Source organism: Ambystoma mexicanum, chromosome 10 (assembly GCF_040938575.1).
Source record: "Ambystoma mexicanum isolate Mex_15411 chromosome 10, UKY_AmexF1_1, whole genome shotgun sequence".
NCBI classification, from domain to species: domain Eukaryota; kingdom Metazoa; phylum Chordata; class Amphibia; order Caudata; family Ambystomatidae; genus Ambystoma; species Ambystoma mexicanum.
The window spans coordinates 183815825-183837117 of NC_090932.1; the positions used below are offsets into that span (position 1 = coordinate 183815825).

A 21293-nucleotide genomic window follows, 5' to 3' on the forward strand; every position below is an offset into this window, starting at 1 on the left:
CAATGCATTTTTTTGTAACGTTAAAATGTTACATGGAGCTGTCCAGTGCTGAAATTTCAGCACTGGCCAGCTCCTTGTAACATTTTAATTTTTACCCTTAATCTAACCCTAGCCCCAACCCTAACCCTAATGTAACCCTTAATCTAACCCTAGCCCCAACCCTAACCTTATCCCTAACCCCAACCCTAACCATAGCCCCAAACCTAACCCTAAAGTAACCCTTAATCTAACCCTAACACTAACCCTACCATAACCCTTAATCTAACCCTAGCCCCGCCCTAACCCTAAAGTAACCCTTAATCTAACCCTAGTCCCAACCCTATCCCTAGCCCTAACCCTACCGTAACCCTTAATCTAACCCTAGCCCCAACCCTAACCCTAAAGTAACCCTTAATCTAACCCTAGTCCCAACCCTAATCCTAACTCTAGCCCCAACCCTAACCCTAATGTAACCCTTAAAATAACCCAAGCCCTAACCCTAACCCTAATGTAACCCGTAATCTAACCCTAGCCCCAACCCTAACCCCAACCCTAACCCTAATGTAACCCTTAAAATAACCTAAGCCCCAACCCTAACCCTAATGTAACCCTTAATCTAACCCTAGCCCCAACCCTAACCCAACCCTAAACCTAATCTAACCCCTAATCTTAACATTACATTTCGATAGATCCATAGAATTTTATTCAACGAAATGGCCATTCTGTGGAATGGTATTACGATGGAAAAAATTTGATTGTTTGGTGTTAAATGGTTTGGTTGTCGATGCAATCACTGGATACCATGGAGAGGACATTCCATAATCTTGGGGCATAGGCAGAGAAGGCTTGTTTTCTGGCCCTTTCCTTTTTGCAGCAGCAGATTTCAAGTCTGCATATGTCCTGGCTTCTGGTGGTGCTCTGTCCACGCGAGATGCAGAGTTTCTTCGCGAGGTAGTTGGGTGACTTGAGGGCGACTGCCTTATAGATGATGCAGGAAGACTTGAAGGTAATTCGTGCATGCAGTGGGAGCCAGTGAAGGTCAAGGAGGGCCTGGGTGATGTGGTCGTATCAGTGTAGACCATGGGTGCACAACATACGGCCCACGGGCCAGTTGCGGCCCGCCATGCTGTTTTGTCCGGCCAGCGAGGCACAAAGACTTTCCTAATGGAGGGCGGAACGCGGCCGCCCTCCATTAAGAAAGTCTTTGTTGTCTTCCGGACAAAACACTGGCCCTCATTGGCTCAGCACACACACGCACCACGTCACTACTACGAGCCACGTAATGCGTGTGTGCTGCACCAATGGAGGGCCAGCACTACGGCTGGCGTGGTCCATAAGGCTTGATGCCAAAAGGCATTTCAGCCTTGGACCACGCCAGCCGTAGTACGATTCCAGCGTTCCAGTTTACCTGCCGCTTACCTGCCTTCCAGCACGTCTCTTAAGTGGTCTGTTTGTGTTTGTGTGTCGGGTCTGTTTTGCTTTATGTTTGTGTGTGTATGGGGGGGGAGGTGGTCGGGGGGGTGTCGGATGTGTGTGTGAATCTTTGGATTTGAATGTATTTTGTGTGTATGTGGGGGTGGGGGTGTCGGATGTGTATGAATGTTTGGATTTGAATGTATTTTGTTTGTATGTTGAGATGCGGGGGTGGGGGGGTTGTCGGATGTGTATGAATGTTTTGATTTGAATGTTTTTTGTGTGCTGAGTTGGGGGGTGGGGGGTTCGGGTCTGTATGGGTGCATGTTTGTGTGTGTGTACTGAGTTGGGGGGTGGGGGGTTCGGGTCTGTGTGTGTGCTGATTTGGGGGGTGGGGGTTTGGGTCTGTATGGGTGCATGCTTGAGAGTGTGCTGATATGGGGGGGTGGGGGTTTGGGTCTGTATGTTTGCATGTTTGAGAGTGTGCTGAGTTGGGGGGTGGGGGGTTCTGGTCTGTATGGGTGCATGTTTGTGTGTGTGCTGAGTTGGGGGGTGGGGGGTTCGGGTCTGTATGGGTGCATGCTTGAGAGTGTGTGTGCTGAGTTGGGGGGTGGTGGGTTTGGGGGTTTAGAGTTGGGGGGGGTGGGGGTTCGGGTCTGTGTGGGTGCATGTTTGTGTGTGTGCTGAGTTGGGGGTGGGGGGTTCGGGTCTGTATGGGTGCATGCTTGAGAGTGTGTGTGCTGAGTTGGGGGGTGGTGGGTTTGGGGGTTTGGAGTTGGGGGGGTGGGGGGTTCGGGTCTGTATGGGTGCATGTTTGTGTGTGTGCGGAGTTGGGGGGGTGGGGGGTTCGGGTCTGTATGGGTGCATGTTTGTGTGTGCTGATTTGGGGGGTGGGGGCCCTGGGGCATAGTGTTTGGTTGGGGGTACGGGGGCCCTGGGGCATAGTGTTTGGTTGGGGGTGAGGGACATGGGACATAGTGTTTGGTTTGGGGTGAGGGACATGGGGCATAGTGTTTGGTTGGGGGTGAGGGGGCCATGGGGCATAGTGTTTGGTTGGGTGTGAGGGAGCCATGGGGCATAGTGTTTGGTTGGGGGTAAGGGGTCCCTGGGGCATAGTGTTTGGTTGGGGGTGAGGGATATGGGGCATAGTGTTTGGTTGGGGGTGAGGGACATGGGGCATAATGTTTGGTTGGGGGTGGGGGGGCCATGGGGCATAGTGTTTGGTTGGGGGTGAGGGTGCCATGGGGCATAATGTTTGGTTGGGTGTGAGCGGGCCATGGGGCATAGTGTTTGGTTGGGTGTGAGGGACATGGGGCATAGTGTTTGGTTGGGGGTAAGGGGGCCCTGCGGCATAGTGTTTGGTTGGGGGTGAGGGACATGGGGCATAGTGTTTGGTTGGGGGTGAGGGGGCCATGGGGCATAGTGTTTGGTTGGGTGTGAGGGTGCCCTGCGGCATAGTGTTTGGTAGGGGTTGAGGGACATAGGGCATAGTGTTTGGTTGGGGGTGAGGGGGCCATGGGGCATAGTGTTTGGTTGGGGGTGAGGGTGCCATGTGGCATAATGTTTGGTTGGGTGTGAGGGGGACATGGGGCATAGTGTTTGGTTGGGGGTGAGGGACATGGGGCATAGTGTTTGGTTGGGGGCGAGGGGGCCATGCGGCATAGTGTTTGGTTGGGGGTGAGGGGGCCCTGGGGCATAGTGTTTAGTTGGGGGTGAGGGTGCCATGGGGCATAGTGTTGCACTCCAAGAGTGAACCCAATAATAAAGCTAAAACAGGCACAGTTAGGAGATGTTCATCTTTGGCTTTTTGAGGAAACCTGACTCAACGAAGGCCATACTCCTCTTGGGCAACCCAAATAGCAAACTGTAGCAGTCCAAAATAACGGCATGTCCAATCTAGGGTCAATAAAATATATATAAGTTAATTAAACAGGCGAGATACAATAACTAAATAGAAATAAATTATAACAATGGAAAATGTGTAGTACAAAATGTAAGTTTGAAATGCAAATAAAAATCGTTACCCCTCAAAAACATTCTTTTTCCATGTGTTTAGTACAAATTGGGGGTTTAAAAAGCCTCCTGCCACGCCCCGCCTACCGCCCCGCCCACATTTACTTTTCGGCCCACTATAGCCCTCATGTAAGGTACTTTCGGCCCTCTGTCAAAATCAGTTCTGCACCCCTGGTGTAGACCCTTCATGAGGTGTGGGGCCGTGTGTAGGGCACTTCTCGGGGGGCACAAAGGAGGATGACCGGAGGCCTTCGAGGAGTGCATTGCCCCCATCCAGGTGGTATAGGACCAGTGCTTGAACGATGGATCTAAACCTGTCCACAGGCAGCAAGGGCTTGCTTTTCGCAGGAGGGAGAGATGATACCAAGTTGTCTGAGTTTTCTTTGTTATGTGTGTCTTGAAGGAGAGGTGTTTGTCGATGTGGAAACCAAGGGACTTGGCCCAGGAGGTGAAATCAGGTGTGAAGCCCTCAGAGTTCATGGTTGATAGCCAGGTATGTATGTTTGGGTGTTCGGTGTTGTTGATGAGGATTAGGCATTCGGTCTTGGAGGGGTTGGGCTTCAAGTATGCCATGTATATCCAAGACTGGATCAGCGAGAGACAGGTTTTGAGCCTATGGATGTCCCTGATGGAGTCGATCTTGAGGTATAGCAGTATGTCGTCGAAGTATTGGTGGATGTGGATGTTGTGTGTGGCTAAGAGGGTGCCCAGCAGCTCCATGTATAGATTCCCTGGGGAGAGGATGGAACCCTGCACGACTCCACAGGTGACGGGTAGCATTGGCGATCTAGGAGTCCATCTGAACAACTTGCTTGCAGGTTGGGGAGGTAGGACTTGAACCAGCATAGAACAAGGTTGCTTATCCCCATGCGCTGATGTAGGGTGTCCTTAAGCGCCTGGTGGTCTACTGTGTCGAAAACGGCTGAGAGGTTGAGTAGAATCAGGAGGCAGCCTTAAGGATGCTGAGGGTGTCATCAACCACCTGCATGGTTGCTGTCTCTGTGCTGCATCTAGGTCAGATTGTTGGTGCCGATGTGTTGCTGCAGTTGTGCAACTACCGCTTTCTCAATGATCTTACCTAGAAAGGGAAGATGCGTGATAGGGTGATATTTTCCTAGGTTGTCGGGATCCAGAGTGGATTTCTTTAGTAGAGAGAGGCTTTGTCCTGTTTTAGGGTCGATGGAAGGTGCCTTGAGTTAGGGAATGTTTGAAGATCTCCAGGTAAGGAAGGAGAGCTTCTGTGGGGAGGGTCTTGAGGATGGATGCCAGGAGGATGTCATCTGTATACAATGTGGCTTTGACCTTTGGGCCTGTCATTAATGTGGGAAAATGCTCATACAAGAGAGCCTCATCCCAGGCCACACCAGGGTTTTGATCAGTTTACCCAAAGGGTACAGTGGTCAGCGCCCGCAAGGATGACACTACCTCCCACTGTTGACACTCCCTTTCCTCACCACCAGTTTACTCGGACATGTGGCTAACGGAAAGTATGGGCTCACATGGATTCCAGCCTCAGTGCTTGTGGGGTCTGCCTTCCCAGCCAGAAGAGCCCTCTTAGGAGGACAGATTATCCTCCAAATGTCAGGGCCTCTATATAAGGCTACTTCAGGAATCTTATCTGGGAGATGGTGCTACTAAAGTCAACATTCCCAGTATTTCCCTTGACCGTCACCATTTCTACGCCAGTGTCAACGGTGGTGTAATCCTTCCACCTGGGCCTTCTTCCGCTTGTCTTCGGGACAGGGCCCAGCAATGCCATACCAATGGAACTCCCTTTACCACCTGAGCCTCTGCCGGGGACCACTCCAGTTCCTGCCCCTCCACATTCTACAGACCCTCTATTCACAACAAATTTAGGGGACTTGAGAGATGATTCAGAGGATAATTTCTGTCTTTGGCAAGAGCCTTTCATGAGCAGGTGGTATGGCTGCTTGCGTTTCTGGACTTACCAACACTGGAAAGACCCCCAGCTAAAATATGAGTGTTGCCATGGCTGTTGTCCTCTCGTTCTGGCAAAAAATCAGAGATCCCGATACAAAAGGACGTGATGGCAGAAGCCCTCAAACTTTAGCAAAATCCTCATTTAGAACTGGTGGTCAACAGGAGGCTTGATATGAGATTCCATTCTCTGCCCTCTAAGTACTCTTGCCTGACATCCCACCCTCATCCTTTGTCTTCAGTGGTGGCTGTGCTTACTCTTTAGTTGAATTCCTCAGCTCGTGCCTCGGCAGCTTCAGGTCGAGGGAAGGAAAAGCTTCTACATTCTTATGGTACAAGGTTCACCAGAACTCAGCCTTGCAGGTATGGCAGGAGATCACTGAGTTTGAGAGACTCCTGCTAGTAGACTAACAGCAATTATTTAGCTCCAAACACGTGGAGGTGTGGAAAGTGGCTCACAACCTGTTACAAGGGGCAGCTGACTACGTGGATACAAAAGCCAAGGGTATGGCCATAGGAGTGCTTTTGAGGAGTTAAGCCGATGTAAGAGCCAGCAGACTTGTCTTTGATATTCTTGGCAAAATAATGGACCTCCCTTTTGAGGGCACATAGCTTTTTACCATTTGTGTACGGGTGAGGAGATGCAATAGAAAAAGACAGGCACCGAAATGGCCAAGCGCCTCATAATGTTGGCAAAGCCGGACCCGAAACCCTTTATCTCCTCCTGAAGGGCCTCAGAGGGTCGAACTCGCTCCTTCAGTGGCTTTAAAGGATTTTAGGAAAGGTGGGCTGGGCAGGCTGACCGTTCCCCCTCTTAGCAGAGGAAGAAGCAACAGCCCACCGCCACATGGGGCTTCTTCCAACGGCCTTCGCCCTACTCTTCCTCAGAACAAAAGCCCAAACAATGACAGGCTTGTGTTCCCTCATTCCTCTCTGGTGGGAGGGAGATTCTCATTCCATTTAGAGTAATGGAGGGCGCTTTCCTTGGACCCGTGGGTCCTCTCAGTTGCCAGAGTGAGGTAACACCTCCTCCTTCCTCCGCACCGCCCTCCAGACCCCCGCTGCTGCAGCTAAGAATGCTTTGTTTAGCTTCTGAGGTTCTGAAGCTGCTTGGCATCCAGGCAGTGGAGCAGGTTCCAATATCCCAGAGGGGGCAGGACATGTCATTTGGCTATGAATGGTGCTGAAGAATAAGCAGGTGGGCCTGCAGTCGTCCCGGACCGGTCTTCATTCAGTACCTTTCTGCGTCTGGAGCGATTGAATATGATCACGCCATAGTAGATCCTGATTGCCCTTAGTCAGGAGAATGGATATGCATTGTGGATCTGGAAGATGCATACCTGCATGTACCCATCTGGAAGCCTCATTGTTGATTCCTTCACTTTTCACTAGGGAGGTGACTATTTCGGTGCCAGAGGCTCCCGTTTGGGCTCAAGACACCGTCCGACATCTTTACAAAGATAATGTCGCAGTGAAAGCTTTCCTCGGACCGGAGGTATCCACGTTTATCCATACCTCGATGACTGGCTTATCGGAGCGTGTAGTCACTCGTATGTGGAGTTGACTCTTCGGGTGATCCTCAACCTGCTCTTCTGGCTCGGTTTGTCCCTGAATTCAGAGAAGACTTTATTGACGCCACCCCAGTGGCTGACCCTCACCAGCTTTGTTTGGAACACCTGGGTTTTGTCACAGAGGACAGTGTGCAGGACCTGCTCAACATGTGTATGCCTTTTCTGGACAGTTCTGCAATGGCAGCTAAGTCATTTCAGTGGCGCCTGGACCTCATGGCCTCTTGCATTCTATCAATGCCTCATGGCAGGCTCAAGATGAGGAGGCGCTAGCTCTACCTAGCTTCATTCCGATTTCAGGCCTCTTAGTCAGCGGTTCTACAGATCCCAATGTTTTTGATACTGAATAGTTTAGTAGCTCCATATGTACGTCCACCCATGGGCCTCTTTAATTAAGGGTGTTGAAGTAAAAGGCAATCTACCAGCCTTCTTCCCTCAGCCTCTTGCCTGTGAGCGTTTGCTTTACTGTGTCCTGCTGCTTGTCTTTAAGGACCCATTACTGCTTCTACTCAGCCTCGCCCCCACCATGCAATTCTCATGCTATCTCTACCTTTCCCTTCTACTTCTCTCTGCACTCTCCTCTGCTCAGAACCGTTCTCAAGGACCCATATCCCCCGGTATCTAGTGATAATGTCGCCGGGGAAATGGCATTGAGTTGGTGAAATGTCCCTTAAAATGCACCTCCAAACAATCAAACACTTTCCCCAAATGTTCTAGGATTGGAGGTAATAATATATAACTATACCCCTATATACATTTTGTATGCAGATTTGTGCTAAAAATGCATTCGTCTCCTGTAATTTCTACAAATAAATAAACATAAACCTCTGAGGTGGTGAGGAAATCATTCCAATCTGTTGAGAGGAGAAGGGCTTGTGTACCCTCTCCCTTACTTCACCACAACTATGGACCTATCACTGTTAGTTTACAGAGCATCTCTGGGTGATTTGCAGATACTTGTGCTCCAAGCCATTTGTCATTGCCTTGAAAGACTTCTCTCTATTATCCAAGTCTTGTGCGTTCAGGTGCTAACGTACAATACGACAGCTATGTTTTACAGTTGGTGAGCAGGTGCAGGTGGATCTGGGTCACCTGCCCTAAGCCCTTCCACCTGTCAATCACCTTAAACCGTGGATGCCTTCCTGTTTTCCTGCCCTTTTCCCCTACCTAAGCAGCCCTGCAGCCTCTTTCCTTTGCAGTTGGTGAGCAGGTGTAAGTGGATCTAGGTCACCTGGCATAAGCCCCAACCACCTTCTTAGTCCTGCCTCTTCCTTTCTGCTCTTAACTCTTAGATCAAGGGCGTCTCTCGCTGGGCGTCTGAAGTGACGGGCAGACAAGGAAAAGGGCATTTCCCGTTTGGACCTGTTCGGACCGGGAGGACATAGTGCCCAAACCTCTGCTCAGACAACAGGTAAGCATGTGCTGACATGTGTTTTCTCCCTCTATCCCCACAGGCCATACCCACCAGTCAATGTCAATGACATTGCCCCTCCTCTAAGGCATGGACTAAGCAATGCAGCAACCTCACCAACATTGGCTTCAAGCCCATCACCGTCCACAACACAGAATTTGATGCTTGCCAACGTCCGCTCAGCTATCACCCATGCAGCAGACATCGCCAACCTCATCGATACACACATCCTTGAAGCCATCTTCATTACAGAGAACTGGCTGACACCCACCTCCATACACATCCTAGACCTCCTTGTCCCCAACAGCTACAGCATCCAACACAGAGACAGGTTGAGGCCTTGCAGTCATACACAAGACCTTGTGGCTCTGCACCAGACTTGACGACAACAGCATTGGTTCCTTCAAAGTCCTCTCCTGCCACTTCCTGCTCTCCCCGACGGACACAGTCGCCTTCCATTTCATCTACAGACCACCCAAACACAACACCGCCTTCATCAGAGACTGCACCAGCCTGGTCACAACCATGTCCATCACACACACCAACAACATCTTCCTAGGTGACTTCAACCACCCAGGCAACAAGGCCACCAAACCAATGAAGGAAGCTCTCCTCAGCCTTCTCGACACCCTCAGCCCCACAAAGCACATGAAAGACCCAACACACAAGAAAGGTAACATCCTCGACCTAATCATCTCTGGACTGTCTTCCCTCTGATACAGCTCTCCTCTCCTGCTTGACTGGTCTGACCACCTAGTCGTGCCTTTCAACAACACGCACACCACACCAGTCAAGAACTCCCAGCAGAAACCCAGCAGACAAACCTTCAGATCCTTCAAGAACTTCCCAGTGGAAGCCCTCACAGAAGACCTCGCCAACCTACACCGAACACCCCCAACCGAACTGCGACTCTCTACTGGAAGCACTCAATGGCACTCTCTTAACCTCCATCGGCCAACACGCACCTCTGAAACAACGCACCTGCAAACGCAAACCGTCAGCACCCAGGTACACACAAGAAGTCAACCTCAGCAAAAGAGTCACCAGGACACAAGAGAAAACATGGCTTTTCTCCAGGACTGCATCTGACCTGGCGCTCCTGAGGGAACTCTGAGCAACCTGCAGACAAGTAATCACCACAACCAAGGCCTCCTACTATCAGGATACCATAGCAGAAGCCAACAACAAAAGCAGAGCCCTCTTCAAAGCAGTCAAGCAGTGCATCAACCCGCTACCCAACCCTGCCATACCACACTCCATTGAAAAATCCACCGCCATCAACACCTTCTTCGTCGGCAAGATTCGCCAGCACATAGACGCCAGCTCTGCATCCACAGACCCACCTCACATCCCTTCTCACCATATCTCTACACCCTGGACAACATTCAAGACACTCTTGAAAGTGGACCTTGCTGCTGCAGCTGCTTAGCTGACTCTGATGCGCTGAAGCCTTCACTGTCATTTTACAGAGAACCTTGGCTCGGCTGCCTGTAATCTTGTCGTGAGTGATCTCCTTGAAGAAGGCAACTGACTCAACAGATCCTCGGACCACATCCTGATATTAGCCCCAAGTGAGCGATCCTTGGATCTCCTTCCGTACTTAGCCCTGGAATGAGGAACCTCGGGATTGCCTCTGAATCTCAGGCAGCTGAAGGGTCACAAACACCGCTCAGGAACAAAGAAACCCTCGCAAAGGTATCCTACGTCCAGCGACTCTTAAAGGAGGACCAGCACTTAACTGCTGATGCTTTCTCACCTCTAGGAAGTCATGGCGATAACAAGGAGCTGGTCAGGGGAAGATGTCTTCCCATTGGCTCGGGAGGATAGCTCAGGGGCAACATGCTCACCTTGGAGGCAAGACAGCATGGAGCAAAACAGGTTCGATCCCCAGGTCCGCGCTTAGAAACCTATGGGTACTAAGCACGTTATAGATAACCTATCATATCATATCATATCTCTGAATTCGGCAAGCAGGCAAACTCACTGATGATGCCTTGCAACACCAGAAGATGTTCCAGGCCCAAGCACTCCAGGAAATTTTTTTGGCAACACACACAGGCCCCAAAATCATCTTTACCATGTATAAGCAAGGGAACCAGACTCCAGGGGCCTGAGGGAAGATCTGGAAAAAAACAATTGAAAAAGAAACATGGAATGAAAAAAAGTGCAATGAAGCGCTGGCTCTGAGAGCTCTTTCCCATCCGCCATAGAGAAAACAACTGGCGATGTGAGGCTGGTGGTGCTGTGCCTGGAGAGGTGTAGACAGGCGCACTCATGCACGTGGATGCATGGACCAATCAAAGTTCAGGAATGTATTTATGCACCACCTAAATAGCCACAGTCCCATCCCTGAAAGCAGGAACTAGCCCTATATGTGTGGCGGCAGGGCAGCGGGACATCAGGGTCATTTAGATCTGTCTAAGCAGAACGCCAAAAGACTTCCATGAATCGAGGTGATGAAAGCCTACTCTGTCTTGAGGGAAGGGGAGATGTCAGGAAAAAAGATGACAAGATTTATTGGCATCACGAATACTCATGGGAAAGATGGGCCTGCAAAGGCATTGGGCCTCATTACGAGGAGGGCGGTAAGGGGTTAACGGCGCTGGTAAAGGTGCCAGAGCCGTTAACCCCCTACCGCCCCATTACAAGGTCCGCTCGCGGGACCCGCTCAGGATGCCTGGTTTTACCAGACGTCCTTAGCGGGTCCCCCGAGCAGCCCAGCATGCTAACGATGGGCCCGTCATTAACCTATGGGGGCTCAAATGGGAATGGGGATGGACCGGGTCCGGGTTCCCTGAATGGGGAAATACCGGCCCTCCAAGGTCAGAATGGCCCGGTATTTCCCCATTCAGGGATCCCAGACCCGGACTCGGGTTTGGGTGTAGCCATGCCCTTATTAAGGGCATGGCTACCTCCAAACTCTTAATGAGGCCCATTGTCTCCATCAGAAAGGCAGCGCAGGGCGACCAATCCGAGAGGGTGTGAAGCTTTAGCATTCTATTTGCTGATGTGATCACATGCAATACACTGTTCTCCAGGTCAGGTGTTTGACATTGCAAGTGGCCATAGGCTGGATGGGTTGCGCACTACAGCCTGTAGCACAACATTCCAATTCCAGGTAAGTTGAGGGGCTTTCACTCGAGGGAACAGTTTCAGAAATCCACCTGCTGACTTTTATGCGCGTTTCTGGTTTTGTCTGATTGCTGGAAAGCTTCCCAAGCCACCATGGATTACTGGGTTCGAAATTGAGGGGAGCCGGGGGCCATTTATCTCCTGCTTGAGCCTAAAAGAGCCTGGTTAGCTTGACAGCAACAGCCACCAGGAGCTACTTTTTGCTCCCCAGGCCCGCTTATGCTGAACAAACGCACCTATGTGAATTTAACTGTGTGCATTTGGGACAATATAAAAATAAACATTAGGACACATCTATACACCATTTAAAGCTTAAGGGGCCATAAATAATGGACAAAATGGCATGTTAGTATCTTATGTGGAAGTTACGTTTGCGGAACGTTATGTACTAGCTCCTCGTTCCCCAGTGGTAGCTCCTAGTCACAGGTTAATGCTGGATACCCAAGAGCTGCTTTGAACTCCCGCTTATCCAATATGATTTTTGATCCCTGTACTATGCGTTCTTTGAAACTTTTCCTGTAGCCCCATCTCCATAGTGTTTGTACTATGGATTCCTTCCTGGACTCAGCTGGTTTGGTTGTGTAAAACCAGATCAAACGACTTTAAGGGGACTGGAGCTTTTTCAGCTGGTGCTTTTTCTACCAGCGAGTGATCTAGCCAGGTCTAAGTCCCCTATATCACATTTGTTTTTGTTTCAAAGGTGGTAACAATGGCAGCTGAGAAGGATCTCCCGTTCCTACACACCATGAGGCATCATGGGGCAGGACGGCTCAATGATCCAGAGACCAGCGCCCTCTGGACCACATGGCGGTTGTAGACGACATGCTCAGGGAGTGAAGATAAACCTCTGTCAGAGAAGCAAGGGGCTCATATTAGGAAAATGCTGTGTCCTTGCTCTGACCAGACTCACACCAATCAATGGATTTCTGTGTGTGGTCCAGCATTGCCTTCAAAGGATTACCTGAATGACCCACAAGGAGAAGCTGAACTAGAAGACATCAGAGGCTGCTGCCTGCTCCAGAGAGATGTTGTGAATCAACCCGTCATCTACATTGCAGGGGAACAATGCTTCCTCACCAGAAGAAGAGCCATTATCTCTGTGAGATTCTGAATCACTGGATACACTCAAGTGCCAACTACTGGTAATACTATCCAAAGGGTGTCGCGGTAGAGGCCAGGCCTTAATGCCACAACCTATGACAGAGCTTGTGGGTGAACCTTGAGAGCCAGACTTCCAGGTGGACCTTGGACTCCAGTTACTGGTGCTTAGAAAGACACTTTTAACTGCATGTGGCTACATTTTCTGAACATCCTGCTGTAAGGAGAACCCCACATTTACATTCCAAAATGGGGCCAGGACCAGCGATCCTGCTTCCATTATGATATGAGCCTTCACTTTAAGCTCAGTCAGACCCCGGTTACCATGAGTCTTGGAGTCAGAATCTTCATTTGTGTTGAGGTTGTTGATTATGCTGCTGTTGCTGTGCAGTGAACAGCAAGGGATGATTATACGATTGCTGTCCTCGCGTCCACCATTTTGTTACAACTGTTCAAATATACGTGGTGACACCATGCGTACGTGCCGTGTGACATCACTGGGTTTGCCTCGAAACGGAAATAACAAAGAATCCGCGATCGCGCAGTGATTATAACTACCAGTATTGTGTGCATTGAAAGGTGCAATAGTATTTAGCTGCATTTAGTGTAATGTGAGATTAATAAATGTGCAACCCTTTAAAGCACATAATGCAATATTGCTAATATGAAAACTCAGATATCAGCCTATTATAGGTATTTGAAGTATTGTACCCGGTGTTTCAGGGATTGCTTTTCCGTATCTACATTTTTAGGCATCATCATATTTACTGATACATAATCCAATATATTCATGTAAACACAATTCGAATCTTCTTTTCTTCTCAATTTACCTTAATGTAGTAATACCTATGAATATACATATTCTCCCATTTTAACAAAAACAATCTCTATGTAAAGATCAGCATATATGAGTGGATGGGGTAAAAATCACCAATCTCGTTGTGGTTTCCAAACTTGTGGAGAAGGTAGTTTTGACGCAGCTAGAATCATTTTTCGACCAGCATCACTGTCCCTGTCCTATTCAGTCCGACCGGTACCCAGTCCATGGAACCGACACCTTTTCTGGGATTTTGGGAAAATACACTGGTGGTGGTCGATTGGGGCGGTTCTGTGTTACTGGTCATGCCTGACCTGTCCCCTGTATTTGATATGGTGAGCAACGCTATCCTTCTTGACATCTTGCAGCCATCATCTGACCTGCTAATTGTGCTTATGATTTGTTAAACCTTTTTTTAACAGACAGGCTCCAAAGAGCCAGAAGGGCTCTTAGGGCACCTCTGTTTGGAGGTACCCTGCAGGGTATCCCCACGGTCTCCGCTTTCCCTGGTTCTTTTAAACATATACCTTATTCTGTTATTTCATCTTTAAAAATCTGTGCCAGTGGTCATTAAATCCTATGCAGATGACACACGGGAACATGTGGAGGAGGCCATTGGGAGAAGGTGAGATTTTTGACCCCTCCTCTGCAGCCTAAATTTCCTCCAAACTTGGACTACAGAACACCAACTGGAAATGAATGGGTCTAAACATGAGATTCTACTCTTCGGGGCTGGGAAGAGGAAACATTTTCAGAACATCCCAGTGCCGCCTTTGTTAGGCCATTTACTGCCTTTAAGCTCTAGCGTAAATAAACCTGGGGGTCATTTTTGACTCTGCCATGTCTCTCAAGCCACAGATTAATGATGTGCTTAGTAATCGATTGCTTCTTTCAACTAAAGCTTCTAAAGGAAGTAATGCCACTATGGTCCATACAGCCCGGGATAACATTGGTCGCAGGTGCGGTCAATTCCAGTCTGTATTATGCCAAGTCTCTGTATGTGCATTGGCTTCAAAATACTCAACCATGGTCTCCATAAGAGGGACCGCATTTCGAAAGTTCGACTGCCATTTCACCGGCTGGAGGTCTTGGCTTTAAAAGCCCCCATAACCTAATCCTTCAGCCTCTGAATAAGCATCTAACTCAGTACATCTTTGCTCACCCGTTGAGAAGTTCCTCTTAGTTGCGCCTATGCATTCCATATTTGACATAGTCATATATTTGAGGGTACAACGTTCATCCATCGCCTGTTTTTTTTCGCTGCAGTTTTTGCTGAAAATGTTTTGCCGAAAAACTCTTCTAAAAATATGGAGGGGGTGCAGGATAAGGGCATATAACGGGTAGGGTGAGTTGGGATATAGGGAATAAATAATAGGGGAGGGGAGACCCCCTCCAAAAATAAAATGTAAACAGGCGATGCATTTAAAAACAAAAAAGCGGCAAAAAAGCGAGGGATGAATGAACATAGAACCTATTTGAGAATTTCCCTTTGCGGTCGAAGCTTCCAAGCCATGGAGCCCGCTGCCTACTGCTGTTTAAAATCTTGGTTCACTTGCCTTCATTAGGAAACAGGTTAAAACAATCATTATTCCCTCTAGTAGCTTGATGTCCAGCTCCCAGAGGTCTTCTGGGTGTTGCTGAGCTACGTAAATGGTCATAATCAATCAACTGCTAGAACAACATCATCTACTTGGGACAACCTCTTTAAAGAGCATCCCAAGTACTCCCTCAAATTATCCAGTGTCGTCCACCTTTCCGCTTTCCATTCAAGGATGGCTTCGTGAGCAGGAGTTGGATTAGGCACAGTGAGCTGGGTCGCGGTTGGACAGCGGCGGCCCATAAGCCCTCAGAAATGAGCAAAGGAGAGTCGCCCCTGTGATGGAAAGCCTTATGTCTGATAAGGCCGGGGGAAGACCACAGGATCTGCTAACGAGGGTGTCACTGAAATATGGTACCAATGGACCTGGAGTGGCTCCGGGTTCTCCTCCAATGGTTGAGGGTTTGGTATGACCCACATGGCCTGTTCTGGGTTACCCGGGTAGAGGGCCATTTGCGGAAATCTACAGAGAGTAAAAAGTGCCTGGACTGGCCCCAAAATGCCAAGGGTGAATTCATCCAAGGAGCTCAGGTAAGTATCCATACGGTATGCAGCGATGTTATCAAATAGAAAACAAAGAATGCATTTTTAGACGAACCCAAAACATGGTTTACGAATTTTAGAAAACTATATTTAAGTGGTTGGGAATGGGAATAGTAGGTTTAGGGGTAAGGAAAAGAATCAAAAAAGAAAAAAGGGGATTGGGGGAAGCCCCCCAAAAATAACAACAAAAAAATGTGTTATTTATTTTTAGATATTTTTTATTAATTCAAAATCAATTCTTTGTTTTATCATTCGATAAAACCACATGTAACCTTTCCATACCCGACGTGCTTCTCTGCCTGGTAAAGTAGCCAAGTAGTAAAGCCACTGGAGAGTCATGGAATGGGCTGGGAGAGCATATCCAAGCCGGCTTTGTTCTTCTAACGAAGCTGCCATACCACGTGATGAGTACAGGGGTGTTTTTTACAATCTTTAAATGCAGCAGGGGCAGTGTACACTTTTTCTGTGTCACAGGACGTGTTGCTCAAGGGTCTCAAATGTTTTGAAGGAAGAGCCTTTTGTCCAGGGGCAGGTAATGCCCTCGACTGCAGTGCAGGAACTGGGGTGCAAAGCAGGCCTTTTCTGATTCAATCGGTGACTCCAGGTTCTCATGATGGTGCACAGAAGGATCCCTGCTGTACACAGTGCACCCCACTGTGCCCAGGTAACGCCTGCTGCTTATGAGGTGAAGATCCTTCACAGCCTTTGGGAGACTACCTGTCCCACCTTTGGTCCCATGACGAGCCATACCACGCTCTCGTTACAAAGTCGAGTAGGATGATCCCAAGTCAGACACGAAGACTTATACTTAAACAAGGCTGTATTAAAAATGGGCAAAACAGGATGTCTTTGCACCCAGAGGCTCAAATAACAGCAGGATGGCTTCTCCTCAGACGTCAAGAGTTCTGAGTCTTTAGTTTAGCCAATCTCAATCCGGGTTCCCTTCCCAGAGAAGGAGAGCAGTTCACAATCACTCACAGTACTGGGATTTCTTGCTGTCCCCTGTACTTCTTTCTTGTTGCATCTCTGGTCTGTTGGTCTGGTCGTAGGCTTCTCATCCTCTATTCGGTTGAGGCTCTTCTTGCGTGCCTGTGGACCAATGCGAGGCCTCACAACTGGACTAGGGAAAAAGACGGCAAATCCTCAGGGGACTGGTATCGCTATCGGAACGACAGCTTCTACGATGTCATGATCGCCACCTTCCTGACTCAGGTTCCTGGTTCTGTCATCCAAATCGCTGTAGTCCTCTTCCTACTCAGCGAATCACAAAGCTCTCATTTCTATGGGGATCTCTCCTGGACCTCCGGGCGTCCCCTCTGCAATCGCTTCTTTTCCCCTGTGCCTCCTCGAGGCCTCGCCATGTGCCACATACTCATACCACCACTGCTCCTAGGCTCATCCTGGTAGGGCCTCAAGCTCACCTTCTCTTGGTCCATGACCAGCTGTCTGGAACTCCTGCTCCTCACTTTCACCTCACACCTCCTTGATGTTCTCTTACCCTCGCGCTTTCTTACTTCCTCCATCCTTCCCTTTCTCATTCCTTTCCATCTCCTGCTTTACGTTCTGTTTCTACTTCCCGCACCTCCCCACTGATGTCCCTTTCAATCTCCTCCTCTCCAACCTTCTTGTTACCTCCTTCCACCACCTCTAAGTTTTTCCAGGTATCCTTTATTCCTACCTCCCCCCTGATGTTCCCACCAACTTTTCCTTGATTTGTACCTCCTCCTTGATCCCTCTTCAGGCTTTCAACCTCCTCTTTCCACTTTCTTCCTGTCACTGCTGATTTCCACCTTCCTTCCAAAGCTGCTCTGTCCATCATCTCAGCATCTCCCTTTTGCCTCACATGTCTCCCTCACCAACTCCTGACACCCGCACTTCTCCTAAACTGCTTGTAGCTTTTATCGGGTCTTCGAATGTCCCTCTGAGCCATCGTGCCCGAGGGCGAAGGCTCCTGAGCTGGATAATAGATATCCTTTAGCAAATGGTACAGGGAGTCTTCCTAATTTGCTTCTACTTTCAATAATGAAGGATGGCTGTGTTGCATAGCAACTCAAGCCGATCTTTTTTGGAGATTGTCTGCCATCTTACTTTGAATACACGCAACTTGTCTGCTGCAACGCAGAGACCACTTGCTCCTCATCTGGGCTCGGTGCAAGGAGATCACAAGTAGAAGGTAGTCCTTTGTCTGTCTGTGCTGGAGTTCTTAGAGAGACGGAATGAGTGTCGTTGCCTGGAGTGTCGTTCTTCTAAAATTGTGCCACCCATATATGAAGTCTGTCTCTCCTCATCAACCTAAATGTACTAATATCTATATCCTGGGTACCAACAACTAAGCATTTACTGCAAAGCATTGGAAACCTGTGCCGTGGCGAGAGGAAGCACGACTGGCGGCCCGGCCCCCTTACGCATGGTGTCCATAGCGTGTTCCCCTCTCTTGGCTTGGGTGATCTTGTGCGGCCCCCATACCTGCAGACTTCTTTCCAGTCCCCTCCATTCACATTGTTTCAGTGGTTCTTGGGAGAAAATTTTCTGCTGAACCTTTTACAGCTGTTTATGCCTTGCCTCTGTGGACCAGCTTTAAACAATGTTGTCATTGCCCTTGGTTGTTTTGTTAGACTGATCAACTAGATTCTGTCTCGATTGCCTTGGATCCTGCCATCATTGGTCAGGTTGGCCCTCGCTGACTCCCTTCTGTCTTGATTGCCTTGGATCCTGCCATCATTGGTCAGGTTGGCCCTCGCTGACTCCCTTCTGTCTCGATTGCCTTGGATCCTGCCATCGTTGGTCAGGTTGGCCCTCATCGACTCCTTCTGTCCTGATTTCCTTGGATCCTGCCATCATTGGTCAGGTTGGCCCTCGCCGACTCCCTTCTGTCTCAATTGCCTTGGATCCTGCCATCATTGGTCAGGTTGGCCCTCGCTGACTCCCTTCTGTCGCAATTGCCTTGGATCCTGCCAGCATTGGTCAGGTTGGTCCTTGTCCACTCCTTCTGTCTCGATTGCCTTGGATCCTGCCATCATTGGTCAGGTTGGCCCTCGCTGATTCCCTTCTGTCTTGATTGCCTTGGATCCTGCCATCATTGGTCAGGTTGGCCCTCATCGACTCCTTCTGTCTCTATTGCCTTGGATCCTGCCAACATTGGTCAGATTGGCCCTCGTCGACTCCCTTCTGTCTTGATTGCCTTGGATCCTGCCACCATTGGTCAGGTTGGCCCTCGCTGACTCCCTTCTGTCTTGATTGCCTTGGATCCTGCCATCATTGGTCAGGTTGGCCCTCGCCGACTCCCTTCTGTCTTGATTGCCTTGTGTCCTGCCATCATTGGTCAGGTTGGCCCTCATCGACTCCTTCTGTCTCGATTGCCTTGGATCCTGCCATCATTGGTCAGGTTGGCCCTCGCCGACTCCCTTCTGTCTTGATTGCCTTGTGTCCTGCCATCATTGGTCAGGTTGGCCCTCGTCAACTCCCTTCTGTCTTGATTGCCTTGGATCCTGCCATCATTGGTGAGGATGGCCCTCGCTGTTTCTAGTTTTCAAGTACTGCGTTCTCCGTTGCATGAAGAGTTTGGAAACCAGGGTTCCACTGGCTGACATGAGGTAAGTAAACTGGTTAAGAGATATAGTTGGGAAAAAAGGTATTGCAGAAACGACCAATATCATGGTGTGTCTTTGACAAAGTTATTTTAGAAAACACCATCATATAGAATAATCCTGCAAAAGGGTATTATAGGAGGAGGGGCATTATTTAGAGGAATATGGGGGTGGTGAAAAGGGCAGAAACAGCGGATAAAGAGGCCCCTGGCAGAAGAAGACTCTCAAAGTAGCAGCTCAGCAGAGCATTATGCCGGAGCACCGCGAGGTGTGAGGCTGAGAGGGGGGGATTATAGCAGACAACTATGGGGCAGCCATTGGAGCAACGCGCTATAGAGTGGCCATCTAAGTATAGGATGTATGCAGGCACCTTCAGGCAGGGAATTACTGGGGGGCTCTTGGAGTAGGGGATTGCTGAGATGTCCTGTGATGATCGGCTTGTGGCCGGGGCCTGGGGAGCACAGAATTAAGACCGTGCCATGTGATAATGGGAGCAGGGCGGTAATATGGCAGTAGGAGAGGTAGGTACGTACCTTGTAGAATTCCTGCAGCCATTGTTGCTGGAGTCCTGCTGGCTGCAAAGAACAAAAACAAAGAAAAGACTCTTCAGTATGAAGCCATGACACTCATGATCACTTTCTCTCAATGCAGAACACATGTGACAATACAACTAGAAAAAACACATTGGGTGAGATTCCCAAACCTTTTGTTGACTCCAGTGATGAGATGCACCAGCTCATCTGACCACTGACACCAGAAAAGACATTGCCTGCTCAGAAGGGGGGTTTCAATGCGTGCATCGTAGATGTGCATATTCAAATGCCCTTTTCCAATCAGTTTGCGCATGTGCGCAAATAAGGGTGTGTTTCTCCGCATGTCAAGGCCCATCCCAATTCTCAACCCTTCCCCAATTCTCAACGCTATGCGCAATTACACGAGCAGTCTCCCGATCGCCTGTTTGGAGCAGGCGCAGAGGGACGCGCAATGCAAGACAAGGCCCTGTCTGACCCGGCTGTGTATTATTACGCGTGAGAGTAGCACTCTGAGGTGCTGCTGTCACACTTGCATTTCTATCCTCCAAGCATGGAGACATATCCTTTTTCCACAGGCAGCAATGCCTGGTTCTGTGAAATGTGTGCGGACACCCACACGCGTGTTGGGAGCCTGTCATATATAAACGTCAAGAGCACATATTACTGGAGCGTCGTCACATCTACCAAAGGGCCAGAAGGGCCCTTGGGAGTTCAGCGCCGACTTGGTGAACCCCATACAAAGCACCTGCTGTTCTGCATTCCTTGGGTTCTGGCGAGCGAGCGCGCCACCCACGGTGGCAAATGGCGGGCAGGGCCCTTAGTGGGGGCTCCCTCAAGGAACAACAAGGGCCCAGAGTTGGGGGCTGGGGGGGCGCACGTCACAAGGCGGCGACATAAGGGGGAGGGTGAGCACGACCAAGAGGGTGGAGGCTATATAAAGCCTGGCCCCTTGGGGTGCACTCTCTTGTTTCCTGCCCCTCCTCCTAGAAGACTGGAAATCCCACCCTCCCGCCCCATTTCGCAAAATGTTGTACTGTATAAATAACGTGTGTTTTCTGTTTCAGAGCGCCCAGTGAAGTTACATGGCGCTCCCCTAGAAAGCACCCACAGATCCCGTAGGGGGCTGCGCAGCCAATAGCTTAGAGTTAACGGCACCCAGGAGTACTAGACTCAGGGGAGGCCCCTGGAAAAAGGGGAGGGGTCAGGGGGCTTGGAAGTCATTCCAACCCCAAAGGCAGGGGGTGGGAGGAGGGAGAATGGAATATGAAAATTGTTGGCGGTCTCCGGGTGCCGCCGTCCGTGAGCCCCCCACCCCCGTGCTACAGAGACACGGACACAGCAGTGTTGCCAGTGTGGGCTCCCCGGTGATTGTGATGTCACCGGGAACGCCCCGTTTATTTAACAGCGCACGCTGTTTCCATAACAACAAATTGGAAAATGGAGGGACTAACTATCACACATTTCTACATCACACAACTCTGTCAGTTTCAGCAAAAACCCCCATTTATTCACAGCCACCCTGGATCCCCCATGGGTACCTGTCCTGGCCTGACCATTAACCCCCGGTCAGCCACCCCAGCTCAGTCCGTAACATAGTCTGTGAGACGGGCAGGTTTCCCACGCCCTGTTCTCAGGGGGTACCTCCTGCCAGCGTCCCTGGCCGG

The 21293-nt window shown here is 49.7% G+C and overlaps 1 protein-coding gene across 4 annotated transcripts in view; it reads right to left on the minus strand.

Annotated features, from left to right (window-relative positions):
• Positions 1–21293, minus strand: part of LOC138491262 (inositol polyphosphate-5-phosphatase A-like) — a 705879-nt gene that overhangs the window by 564691 nt on the left and 119895 nt on the right. For 3 of the 4 annotated variants that reach the window (XM_069617676.1, XM_069617675.1, XM_069617678.1), the window contains exon 2: positions 19630–19671. The exons of the other annotated variant lie outside the window; for it this stretch is intronic. In XM_069617676.1, coding sequence (XP_069473777.1) covers positions 19630–19671 — 42 coding nt within the window. The remainder of the gene's footprint in view (positions 1–19629; positions 19672–21293) is intronic. 4 annotated transcript variants of the gene reach the window in all.